The sequence below is a fragment of the Rhinolophus sinicus genome, chromosome 5 (genome assembly GCF_057876585.1).
Source record: "Rhinolophus sinicus isolate RSI-liver-muscle chromosome 5, RSI-T2T, whole genome shotgun sequence".
In the NCBI taxonomy this organism is placed as follows: domain Eukaryota; kingdom Metazoa; phylum Chordata; class Mammalia; order Chiroptera; family Rhinolophidae; genus Rhinolophus; species Rhinolophus sinicus.
The window spans coordinates 45,649,923-45,664,065 of record NC_142505.1 but is presented as its reverse complement, the minus strand read 5'-3'; the positions used below and the strand labels follow the sequence as shown (position 1 = coordinate 45,664,065).

The following is a 14,143-nucleotide window of genomic DNA, read 5'->3' as shown; positions in this document are numbered from 1 at the left end:
GCTACCTTCCACAGGCAGACAGAAACCTGACCAGTTTTCAGCTCCAAATTGAGGAGCAAATTGATTTCTGGGATTCAGAAATTCTTTCCATCACCTCAAGGAAAGAATCCACTCAAGCCACAGACAGTGGACTTTTTTAGTCAAATCTGACATGTCCTGAATGAAGTTGTCCTGTCTGTGACATGCCTCTTCATTTGCAACATTTATAATGATACTGTCCATTTTTTCCTCCATGTTTGCTTGCCACAAAAGTGTGAATAATTTAGCAGTGGCACTGCCAACCAGCACTGTCAAACTCCATTTAATTTCCACATGCAAGTAGAATGTCCCTTGAAAGTTATACTCTTCAGCTCTTGATGTTGAACTTATATTTTCTCAGTATAGGTTGTGCATATACTGTGGTGACTAAGAAACATCAGAGGTATAACAGCAGGCAAGCTGAATCCACTGTGAGGGACTAAGCTGGAACACAAACCATAAAGAGAAAGTTTGCATGCAATAGGGCAGCAGCTTGTGATGAAAATATGGTTCCATGTCAGAGCTGAAGGTCGTGTACTGAGTTACCACCATTGCTGAGAAATAAGCTAACTGATACCTGAACTCCAGGTGTCACATGCGCATGTGTGTGGACCACTCCATTCCTTGCTGAAGACAAACACAACCTGCATTATCTTCTCACAATGATGCATTTCTGTTATGACATGCTTGGTCTGACTTGAATGCTTGAGTTGAAGTCATCTATGTACAATATTCATAAATGTTTAACCCCGCTGCCTGTTCTTCGGGATCTGAGGCAAATTATGTGACTATCTTTCCACTGTTACCACTCAAGCCTCCCAAAAGCAGAAGATCAAAACAGCATGTTTATCTCTCATCCTCTGTCTGCCAGTCTTCTTTTTCTACATTTTAGTTTTATGAACATGCTCATCCCCATGACGATGTTAATAGCCAATTTCTCTCTTCTGCTGAATCGTTTGCTTTCACTCACCTGTGAGCAGTTCTCTGTAAGGAGGGGTAAGCATCTTAATTCTGCAATCACAAAACTCCATGCATCAGTTTCCCCAAGGGCACGCTGGGTGAGCCCTAAATCTACACGTGCAGACCGCCCCTCCACTAATCACATCAGCTAATGGAGTTTGTTCTAATTTGTTTAATTACTCAGCTATAATTGAATCCTGATGGGAAGTTGAGGTTCTATCCAGAATTATTCCCCTTCTTCTGTCCAGGAGGTGGTAAAGCAGCCAGTTCTTCTCCCCAGCAGGCCCAGGACAGTTTGCAGATGGTTTCATCCCTCCATATTCTGTGATATTTTCCAGACTGGGAGCAATTATGACATTGAGACTGTAGTCACCATTACCCAGGAGTAGTTCTCCTGTTTCTCTCTCTCTCTCTCTCTCTCTCTCTCTCTCTCTCTCTCTCTCTCTCTCTCTCTCTATATATATATATATATATATATATATATATATATACATATATATATATATATATATATATATATATATATATATATATATATACATATATATATATATGTATATGTATAATTCTGTAGAAGGAAGTCACTAAGCCTAGCCTACTACACTCAAGGAAAGATAGGGGAATTAATCTCCATCTCTTCGGAAGAGTATCAGAGAGGTTGTAGACATATGTTAAAAGCACCAGAATAACTAGTAAATATTTTGAGAAAGATACTTTTAAGCTATATAAATGTTCACTGTTTCCTTATAGTTTTCCACATCAATTTTAGCATTCATCAGTGGATCTTACGTGCAGCAATTATTGCTATAATGTTCTAATGGTAATATTCCATTTTCCTTGTTCCTTCTGCAGCTATTTAGAATTTTTCTGTAAGGGAGATTCCTTCCTTCCTATGTATGTATGTGTATGTATGTATATATGTCTTTGTATCAGTATGGGATATAAGGGTGTGTTATATTCCTTGAATAATCATTCAGTGCCATAGTTATTTAATTTATTGTTCATATTGTTCTAGCTTTGTTCATCGGATGCTCTTTCAGGTGGCTCCTGTATCCTTTTGACATGCCCCATATTATCTTTTTCCTTGTGTACTTCTCTCTCTCTCTCTCTCTCTCTCTCTCTCTCTCTCTCTCTCTCTCTCTCTCTCTCTCTCTCTCTCTCCCCCCCCCCCAAATATGAGTTTACACTGATATTTATCATGCTATCTAGCACCACATGGTTCATTCTAGCCTTACTCTTTTTCTTATGTATAAATTATTTCTCTAACAGTGAAAAACCCGGCATCCATTATCTACAACTCATTTACTGTTTTGTTCAGCTCAAGTATGGAAAACAGTTCCAGAATTGCTAACTCATATCCTTGTGAAAAATGTACAGCTCAGAGTATCATTTTATGTACAGCTCTTTTTGTCTTTAGCCTTAGAGTTTCCAGTCAAACATTATTTTTAAACATTATTTAGGTCAACCCCTTTTCTACTCATCTCCTTCAGGAAATTTCCTCATACATTTGTTATACAGTTAGATTTCATTTGTCACACTCCAGATTCCATTCTAGTATCCCTTGGTATCCAGCTTGAGTTTTTAAAAGTTGCAAACAGTAAAATACAATCTTTGTGGTGTGTTGTTCTTAAGGTTTTGACCAGTATGTGGAGTCATGTGTCTACCTCCACGGCACCATCCAGCACCACTGGGGTAATTTCCCTCAAAACTCCTGTCCACTCCCTTGTGGTCAACTCCTCCTTTCCTCCCAACTCCTGGCATCTACTAATCTAGTTTCTACCCCTATGGTTTTTGCTTTTTCTAGAATGTCATATGAATAGAAGTCTACAATATATGGTCTTTTTGGTTTGACTTCTTTCACTTAGCAAAATGCATTTAGGATTTATTCATGTCCTTCCACAAATCAGTAGTCCCTTTTTGCTGCTGAAGGGTATTCTATTGTGTGGATGTACCACAGTTTATCCATTCATCTGTTAACAGATGTCGTAGCCATTCCCAGTTTTAGCGATTATGAATAAAGTTGCTATAAACATTTGTGCATACATTTGCATGAACATAAGTTTTCAGTCCTCATGGATAAATACCTAGGATTGGAAATTCTGCTTGATATGTGAATTCTATATTTAACATTTTGGGATTGCCAAAGTTTTTCCGAAGTGGCTGTATCATTGTGCATCCCCACCAGCCATGAACAAGCATGCCTATTGCTCTACATTTTTTCCAGGATTTGGTATTGTTAGCTTTTAAAAAAATGCTATTTTAATAGGTATGTAGTAGTATATCATTGTGATTTTAATTAGAATTTCCCTAATGATTGATGTTGAGCATCTTTTCATGGGCTTATTTGTCATCGCTGTATGTTTTTTTATAAATGTCTTTTCAGATGTTTTACCCATTTTGAGTTATTTTTTTCTTTTCATGGCTGAATTTTAAGAATTCTTTATATATTGGGGATATAAATCCTTCATTAGATACACGATTTTTACACAGTATCTGGCTTGTGTTTTCATTTTCTTAACACTATCTTTCATAGAACTTTTACATTTTCATAAAATCTGAATTATCTTTTTATTTATTTATTTATGGATTGTGCTTTTGTTGTTATATCAAAAACTCATTGCCATTGTGGTTTTCATTTGCATTTCTGTAATGATTAGTGACATTGAGTATTTTTTCTGTTGGCCATCTGTATGTCCTCTTTAGAGAAGTGTCTCTTCAGGCGACCTGACATCAAATCACACTACAAGGCTACAGTAATCAAAACAGCATGGTACTGACATAAGAACAGACACATAGATCAATGGAACAGAATAGAGAACCCAGAAATAAATCCATGCCTATATGGTCATTTAATCTATGACAATGGAAGCAAGAATTTACATTGGGATAAAGACAGTCTATTTAATAAACAGTGCTGGGAAAACTGGACAGATACATGCAAAAAAATGAAATTGGACCACCTTCTCATGCCATATACAAGAATAAATTCAAAATGGATTAAAGACTTAAATGTAAGAATCTAAACCATAAAATTCCTGGAAGAAAATATATGAAGTAAACTCTCAGACATTACCCTTAGTAATATTTTTACTGATATACCTCTTTAGGCAAGGGAAACAAATGAAAATATAAACAAATGGGACTATATCAAACTAAAAAGTTTTTTCACAGCATAGCACAACAAAACAAAAAGGCGTCCTACTGAATGGGAGAAGATATTTGTCAATGATACATTTGATGAAGGGTTAATATCCAAAATTTATTAACAAACTCACACAACTCAACACCAAAAAAAACAAACAACCCAATTAAAAAGTAGGCAGAGGATATGAAGAGACATGGAGTGCCAGATGGGGACTGGAGTTATCAGAAAGACCACTTCATGGACAATGTAGATGCTTGACCACCGCACTGTACACCTGAAGCTGAATAATATTGAATGTCAACTGTAGTTAACTATATACACACATAGTCACAGGATGTGGAGTACAGCATAGGGAATAGAGTCAATGGAATTGTAACAGCTATATACGATGTCAGAGGAGTAGTAGATTGGGGGAGGGAGTTTATCACTTTGTGAGGGGTATAAATGTCTAACTTGCTTTGTACAATTGAAGCTTAAAAAAAGAAAGAAAGAAAGAAAAAACAACAAGAAAGAAAGAAAAAGAAAAACTCATGGTCAAACCTAAGGTTATACAGATTTCCCATTTTCTTCTAAAAGTTTTCTAGTTTCATATTTTACAGTTGTCTATCATCCATTCGGAGTTCATTTGTGTATATAGTGTGAGGTATATGTCAAGATTCACTGTTTCTGCATATGGATATCCAACTAAAACAGCATCATTTGTTGAAAAGACTATCCTTTCCTCATTGATTGCCTTTCTACCTTTGCCAACAATCAGTTGACTACATTTATATCGGTCTATTTCTGAACCTCTTTCTGTTCCATTGATCTAAGTATCTGTCCTGTTACCAATTCCACACTTTCTTGACTACAGTAGTTTCACAGTAAGTCTTGAACTTGGGGAGTGTGAGTTCTCCTATGTTGTTCTTTTTCAGTGTTGTTTTGACTATTCTGATTCCTTTGCCTTTCTGTGTAGGTGTTAGAATTAGTTGTTGATATATTTTTTAAAAGCTTGTTGAGATTTTGATTGTAATTGCGGTGAATCTATAGGTAAAATTGTGGAGAATTCATTTAAAGTTTTAAAAATTTCTTTCAGCCATATTTTATAGTTTTCAACACATAGGTCCTATACATATTTTGTTAGATTTATACATAACCACCACATTTTTGGTGATATTGTTAATGACATTGTTTTTAGTTTAAAATTCCAATTGTTCATTGCTGATAAATAGGTATATGATTAACTTTCTATGTTGAATATCCCTCAACCTTGTGTAACTCACTTTTTAGTTCTTGGAGATCTGGGCAGTTTTTTTGTTTTGTTTTTTTTTGGAGGGGGAGGTTTCTACATAGACAATAGTGTAATTTACATATAGAGACACTTTTACTTTTTTCCTTTGCAACCTGTATGCCCTTTGTCTCTTTTTCTTGCTTTCCCCATTGCTCTGACAAGGATGTCCACTGCAGTGTGGAATAGGAGTGGTAAAAGGATAATCTTGCCTTGTGGTTTCTCACTATTAAGCATGATGCTTGTAGGCTTTCTGTAGATGCCTAGTATTAAGCTAAGGAAGTTATCCTCTAATCTAAGTTTACAGTTTTTATCATGAATGTATACTGAATTTGGTTAAGTGTTTTTTTTCTGTATTGAGATGATCACATATTTTTTTATTATCTAGTCTGATAATATGTAAATTATGATTAATTTTCAAATAATGACTCAGCCTTGCATTCCTTGGATGAAATCCACTTGGTTATGATATATTATCCTTTTTTATGTATTGCTGGATCTGTTTTGGTCACATTTTTTGTAAGGATTTTTGCAAGTATTCTCATGAATGATATTGGTCTTTCTTTCTTCCTTTTTTTCTTTTTTTTTTGTAATATCTTGGTCTGATTTGGGTATTACTGTAAAACTGATTTTGTGAAATGAGTTATTTCCTCTTCTCTTCTATTTTCTGGAAGAGATTGTGGAGATTGTGTTTTATTTCTTCATTAATTGTTTGGTAGAATTCATGTGAAAACATCTGAGCCTGAATATTTCATTTATGATTCTTTTAACTGTGAATTTGGTATTTTGAATATATATAGGAATATTTAGGTTACCTATTCTTTATTCAGTTATGCTGCTCTGTGTCTTTAAGGAATTTTTCCATTTTATGTAAGTTGCTGAATTTATTAGCATAAAGTTGTTTATAGTATTCTGTTCTTTCTCGTATTTCTTGAGGTAGAAGCTTAAGTTGCTGATTTTGGATTTCTTTTTTTTCTAATATAAACATTTAATGATATGTATTTCCCTCTAAACACCACTTAAGCTGTAATCTATGCATTTTAATATGTTTCACTTTCATTTTCATTTAGTTAGAAATATTTTTTTAATTTTCCTTAGTACTTCTACTTTGACCCAGGCACCCATTTAGAATACTGGAACCAGGAGCTATGATTAAGCAAAAGCTGGAGCTGCGAGAGTATATCAGTTGCTTAGGAAACTGTTGCATATTTCCCTGTTTTGACATTCATAATGTCAATTATATGGTAACAGCTTTGAGAAGTCTGGAGTAAATGAATTTATTTTTCTATTTAATCTCTTTCTCTTCTAGCATAAAATGGGTAATGCTAAGTATCTTATAAAGTTTTAAAGATGAAATACCATACATAAAACACTTAATTGTGCCTTGGGCACATAGTACAAGGTCAATAAAAATTTGTTACTATGATTTATAATAGTTGTTGGTGGTATTGTTGTCGTTGTTTTATTGTTAGATTTATTTCATTGGTTCTGAGCTTTAAAAGTTGGTATGGGTTTGAAGGGGGAAAAAGAAAATCCTGGGAATACAAACTCTAAGTCACAGAGATAAGCTTTATCTGTTCTGAATTATTATTGTTGTTATTATTATTATTATTATTATTATTATTATTGTAATTTATTTATTGCAGTTTTATTGTAGTGTGTTGCATTCATTTTAAAGACCTCCCATCCACTTTGTCAAACTAAACCTACCTCCCCAGAATCAATACCATTGGTACCCCTGGGCATAATTAACCATTTACAAGTGCATTATAAAAAGAATGAGGCTGGGCAAATACCATGGAAAGTCACCAAGTATGCACATCAGCTCGGGACTCAGCGTGTCTTAAGTCTTCCTCATGCAGCAGCATCACCAGTGAAATGCTGAGCCCTCAGAATTCAAAATCCCCTCGTCCCCATTTACTTTCCCTGCTTCCTCTGGTATCTTTGCAGGAACTTGATTGGCACTCTGCTTTCTCTTCTTGAACAGGTGGGCCCTGCATTGCCCAGTCGGTGAGAATCCCCCAAGAACGCAAAGACAGGACCATTGACTTTGACAGAATCATCAAGCAGCTCCTGGACACCCCCAACTCCAGGGCCGTTGTGATCTTTGCCAATGATGAAGATATAAAGTAAGGATGGCTGGTGAAATTCGTTTATATGCACGTTGAAACTTTAGGAGACAGAAAGATCAGGATACTGGCAGAGAAAGGGGAAAAGATAGCAAAGAATCAAATCCAGAATCACATAGTGGCCGAGGCTGTGTGTGCTTTCTACCCCACACGTGTAATTACAGCAAACTATAGAAGCAGCGGTGTGTTACTGTCATGTAGTTACCACCTGCTAACAAAATAATGTATTCAATTACTTACAAAAAGAGAAAACCACCAGACCTTTTAAAGTTCCTTATGTTAAAAATATGTCCAAATGTAACAGATTTTATCCAAAGATGGTTCCTCTTAAGGTAAATGAAAAATATGTCTTATTATTCTGGCTTGTTGCTATTGCTTTAGATTTAATAGGTTCAAAACCACACTTGTCATACCTCTATATTCTGTAATCTATTTTTTCCTCTCTTTTTTCTTACCTTGATACTTCCTTGGAGTGAAAAATCTGATTGTAATCCTGACTCTCCTTTTTTCCTCCTGTGTTGCATTCTTGGCCAAGCCACTTAGAGCTAGCATTTAAAATGTTTCTAGAACAAATATCCCCTGCTTGTTTTTCTGACCACTGCCACCCTGGTCCAGAATCTTTCTTTCTTTCTTTTTTAGAATGAGTAATAATTATACCTGATTAAGACCTCGAAAACTATGAAATGATCTAGGTAAAAAAATTCCATCCATCCTGTTCCCTGACTAAGAAGTTCTCCTCTCCAGATGTAATGTCTAATTATGAGTTTCTTATATATTCTTCTAGAGACAGTCTGTATATTTTAACCCAAATAGTTGCATACTATGTGTACATCTCCTTCTGCTCCCTGATACCTTTTACATACCATTTGCCATAGATATCCCTGAATGTCAGTACCGATACATCCATTCAGTCTTTTAATAGTTGTGCAGAATTTCATTTTATATCTTTGCTGTAATTACTAACTGTTCCCTTATTGATTGAAATTTAAGTTTGATTATATATTTTTGCAATTATAAATAGTGCTGCAATAAATTCCTTTTTGACAAATTTGTGTGCACAAATATAAATATATTCATATATGATATTAATATACGACATATTATGTATATATATGTGTGTGTGTATATATATATATATATATATATATATATATATATATATATATATATATGTAAATATCAGATCCGATCTTATTTTACTATAAGACTGGGTCATATATGATATAATATAATATAATATAATATAATATAATATAATATAATACCAGGTCTTATATTAATTTTTGCTCCAAAAGACTCATTAGAGCTGCTTGTCCGGCTAGGTCTTATTTTCGGGGAAATATGGTAATATCAATATAATACAAATGTGTAATAATATACAAATATATCATTATATATGTTTATCTTATTAGAATTTGAAGCATACATTCCTAGAAAAGAAGCTTCCAGGGCAAAGACATATCTGTTCTTAAAAAAAATATGAATATTGTCTTACAAAGAGGTTTTGCCAGGTTACATTTCCACTGATGTGAAAGAGTTATTTATTTATTTATTATTATTAATTTTTGTCTTATGGTTTAAAATAATGTGTCATTGAATTTGAAGGTGAATGTCTTTTATTAAAGGTAAAGTTTAAGGGTCCAGGCCGTTGTTACGTCCTCCTTGGATTACTGCTCTGCCATCATGGCAACCTCCCAGGCTTGTATTTGTCCCTTCCACCTGCGTCCTACACGCTGCCTCTGACTCCATCCATCTTTCCGGTATTAAGCTCTAATCACGGATGGCAGGATTGTTAAATAGAAAGAGTGTTAAGCATGAAGTTGGGATACCTGAAGATTATTATGCTACTTAAATGAGCATTGTCTCACCTTGAACAAGCTTCCACACCCACACCACTTCCCATCTTCTCCACGCCTCAGTTCTCCCATCAATAGGATGAAAATCCTTTTGAGCTCTTATCATGGTGAGCCACTCTCATCCTACTTCTAGACTTATTCATTCCATGCTCCCTCACGTTTTGTGCACTGCAGGCAAGGGGGTCATTTGTGTTTCCTCCCTCCCAGGTCTCTGTATGTTCTCTTCCTCACGCCTGGAACACTTATTTTCCCCCTCACTTCATCATTCTAATGCCATCTCTAACTGTTGCTTTCTGAGGGAAGGTGTCTCTGAACAGTGCAACATTGACAAGCTCTTCATAGTTTATGCCACTGGTGTCATTTTACATTGTTTGATCATTTGATTAGTGTTCATATTCTTCACTAGTCTGTAAGCATCATTAGGGTAGAGATGCTGCCTTGTTTGACTTCCTTTTGTGTCCTCAGTTCCTATTACCGTGCTCAGTACATAGTAGTAGATGGTCAATAAATGGCATTCAATGAATGAATAAATTACCTCCTATAAGGCCCACTATTTCATAGTGTAAATACAGGCTTGGCTCTCTGAACTTCATGATGCCTTAAAATATGATCCTATTTCAATATTTAGATATAACTTCCACTCACCCAATTCTCCACCCAAAATGCATGACTCTGGTCTTCCAACATGTCCTAAGTGTTCCACCATCATGGCCTTGGCACATGATGTGAACCTTCTTTCCTTCTCTGTCTGTTGAAAGGGCATCTGTGTGTCAAGGCCTATTTCAAACATGCCCTTCTCCATGAAGCTATTTCTGATCACCGCTTACATTTATTATTTCTCTCCTTACAAAATGGTGATTCCGTTCCTCTTAGGGCATTTTCTCCCATCCTGTGTGATTAGTTATTTAAGACTATTTTGTTTTCATAATATCACCTTTGTCTTTTTGCTCCAGGTTTTTTTCAACTCTACCACTATCTTCCTTAATCATCTCATAAGTCATTGTCATACCTATTTTAAAGATTTTTAAATATGTGACATACTGATAAGGTGTGGCTTCATGTTTATTTTTAAATACATCGTACACAACACATAAAAGTTTTACTGCAAATAGCTATAGCAGTTAGTTGGTTTTAATATTCTTGACTTACAGGTAATGTGAGGTTTTAATTTGGGGTATAAAAATGTATATAACCCTCTCTCTTTCTGTGTTGGGACTTGTTTGTGTGTTGAATATTATTGCATACTGCATTTCATAGTAGTGATAGCAGTAATAGTTCTTGAGCATAGTGATGAAAGTCAAGTGCATATATGAGTTTCTAACATGGTCTTAAACACAATGATGTCTGAAGAGTATTAATGACCTACAATGTTATGTTATTTCTGTTTTCAGAAGATTTACCCTGTAGATGGAAAATTTTGAGATTTCTTAGAACATTAACTTCAAGTATTTTGCCAGAGAATAGCGGTGAGAAGACATTAACATCTAGATTTTGAAGCTAAAATAAGTGCTAAATCAATCATGGGTATGGATAATTTGGATTTTAGGCAAGAGTGGATTCTTTTTCTGGAGCACTATCTGATTATACAAGTAATATATGGCTCTTTTAAATCCATTAGAAAATGTGGAGAAGATTTTTGCTAATGCTCTTTAATAAAAGGAACCCTTATGTTTACTTGGTCCCCTGATTATCTAGACAAATTGAAGGTTAGAAAGAATAATCATAAACTACTCGTATGATTTTTAAATCTCCTATAAAACTTGTAATCCAACACTCAGAGATAACCACTGATAAAATGCTAGTTTATTGTTTGTAATATTTTTTTTTCTACACATGCATCAGTTTTCGCCAATAGAATCAGGATCACATTGAATTTTATACTTTGCTTTTAGCAAATGACATTTCACTTTTTATACCATGAGTATTTTAAAATGGTTTAAACTTATTTATCTTAATAAATAAAACCATAATTTTACATAAATTTATTAAGGTGAATATCCATTTTTTGTATTTATGTCAGTTTCATCTCTCTTTACTTGTTTTACTTGGCTTTTCCCCATCATTTTTTTCCTCTTCAAAACTCATCAGCACCTCCTCAATGAATTGTTATTATTAACAACAGATTGTGTATTATCCATATTTTCCTGATGTGTGTGTGTGTGTATATATATATATATATATATATATATATATATATATATATATATTTAAACTGAAAACAAAACCCAAAAAAGTTACCGTTTCTCCCATCCCCCACCCCCACCACTGGCACCCATATTTTTCTGTGCTTTACGACCCTATACTTTTAACTGCATTCTGTGTCTCCCCGAAAATAAGACTTAGCCGGACAATGAGATCTAATGCGTCTTTTGGAGCAAAAATTAATATGAGATCTGGTATTATATTTTATTATGTATATTATATTATATTTTATCATATCATATCATATTATATTTTATATAAGACCCAGTCTTAAATCATAGTAAAATAAGACTGGGTCTTATATTAATTTTTGCTCCAAAAGATGCATTAGAGCTGATTGTCCGGCTAGGTCTTATTTTTGGGGAAACACGGTATATGCATATGCCCGGCAGTTTTTTGGCCAGCTTTCATTATATAAGAATTGAACAATCTTTGGCAGTGTTTTTTTTTATTTTGCCTTTCCTTTTTTAACAATACCTTGTGGAAGTCACACTAAGTATATTTTTAATCACTCCCCATCCATCCTTTGGATGCACTGTCCTTTGTTTTACCAGTTCCCTATCGCTCTGCATTCAGGTTGTCTCCAGTAATGAGCTTACAATTTTGACAGCATATTTGATCATTTTATTTGGATAGGTTAGTAGAAGTCATACCTCTAGGTCAAAAGTATAAACTACTGATTGTGTTTTATTTTATAAAAATGATAAATGCACAAATTTCAAAAACGATGTGACTGAAATACTCTTCATGCAAAACGTTGGTCTCCTGCCCCAGTCTTCCATACTCTCTGGTTCTGTTATCTTTTAGCCTCTATTTTAATTCTTTAAGCTCTTTTTTAGGTCTCATCTGCATAATGCACCTATACTACAATTTTTGAGTTATTAATTTTAAATATTATCTATTAATTTCTTTTATAGGTAGAATTTGGCTCACTTAGACCTCCCTTATCCTCCCAACATCATTTTATCAGATTTTCATTTAATAAAAATCACTGTTTACATTATTGTCCATATGTAAAGTAATCTGTAAGTTCCATTACTTTTCTTGGACACTTCCTTCCTGAAATCTCCATCTTTCTGGTTTATTCTAGACTAGTATTTGTTATATTTAGATTTTTTTTCTCTCTCTCTCTTTCATTTTTGTTCATGGTTTATTTCCTCATTTTGCTGGAGCCATCCTCCAATTACTTCCTAATAATGAGTAATTAAGGAAAAACTTTTTTGCCTTTCATGCCTAAAAATGTTCTTATTCTGTTTTCACACTTACATAGTAGTTGGGAATTTAAAGTCTGGACTCATATTTATTTTTAAATATGTCATATCTGGCACATAAATTCCTTACAGTAAATAGCTATGATGACTAATGAGTTAGAGGACTAGTAACTTGCAGGATTCTTAAGGTTCCAATTTTAGATGGAAAAACCCACTGGGAATGTATGCTAATTATATTTGTACTGGAATTCTTTATGTGGTAAATATTAGAATTCTAGATTGTAAAATAAATGTTCCTTAGATTTTGGGACACATTGCTCTGTTCATTATCTTTTTTTGTTTCCTCTGTTTCTAATTTCTTTGCATGTGTCCTGATTTTCTCTTGAAAGCTTTTAGGATATTCTCATTACTTCTAGAAATCTTAAATTTTGTCACATGCTTGATTTTTCCTCATTATTTTGGTGAGCTTTTTAATCTGGAAATTTTCAATTTTTTGAATTTTTTTTCATTAAATATATTATTTGAAACATTTCAATCTATTTTCTCTCCATATTTATTCTGGAAATGTTATTGGTTTGATATGTGCCTTCTGGGTTCATTCTTTAAGACATTTAACTTTTCCTGTTTATGTTCTACCTTTTGTTTTTTTGCTTTCTGGAGAATTTTCTTCACTTTCTTCTTTATCACTTATAACATAATTTTAATTTACTATTTTTAATACCTAAGAGCTATTTCTTGTTGTTCATTTCTATCTTGTTCTTGATTATATTATAGATATGATAATTCTTGTTTCAATGCATTTGGCATTTTGTTCTTTTTCATATATTTTTTTCTGCTCCACCCCTCACTGGTTTCTTTCTCCTTGTTAGATTTCGTCTGTCTGTTTGTTGGTTTCTATTTTACATTGGAGATTTTCCACAATTATGGATATTTTCTGGACATTCCCATTTGAGTAAGATACTAAAAAGCTTTATGTACATGTCAACGGACAGAGCTCTCAGTGGACTGGTCAGGCAGCAGTTGGCCTTTTCATTAGAGGATCTGCATGTCAATACCTAGAATCTTTTCCTTAGGTGGTTCAGATTTTTCCAGAAAAGCTGTTTTCTGCCTGAAGCAACACACACTTGGTCTCCAGAATTTTGTAAATTTACTAAAGGGCTTTAATATTTCAATACATAATGACAACTTTAACTTCTCCCCCCACACCTACCACCCTCATGATTAAATCACCATCACTTACCCACAACCATCTACTGTTTGGGTGTTCACAATATCAGAACCTAGTCCTTACATTTTTATTAAAAATTACCATTCTATATCCTGCATGGGAGAATAAGAGAATCTGGTTTTTTTTC

At 34.1% G+C, this 14,143-nt stretch overlaps 1 protein-coding gene across 10 annotated transcripts in view; it reads left to right on the top strand.

The window, feature by feature from the left end:
• GRM7 (glutamate metabotropic receptor 7) overlaps positions 1-14,143 on the top strand; it is an 820,225-nt gene that overhangs the window by 397,646 nt on the left and 408,436 nt on the right. For all 10 annotated transcript variants that reach the window (XR_016021304.1, XR_012489707.2, XR_012489705.2 and 7 more), the window contains exon 3: positions 7,378-7,519. Coding sequence is in view for 5 of the 10 variants with exons in the window: in XM_074313055.2 (XP_074169156.1) it covers positions 7,378-7,519 (142 nt within the window). In the remaining 5 variants the exon portion in view is untranslated. The remainder of the gene's footprint in view (positions 1-7,377; positions 7,520-14,143) is intronic.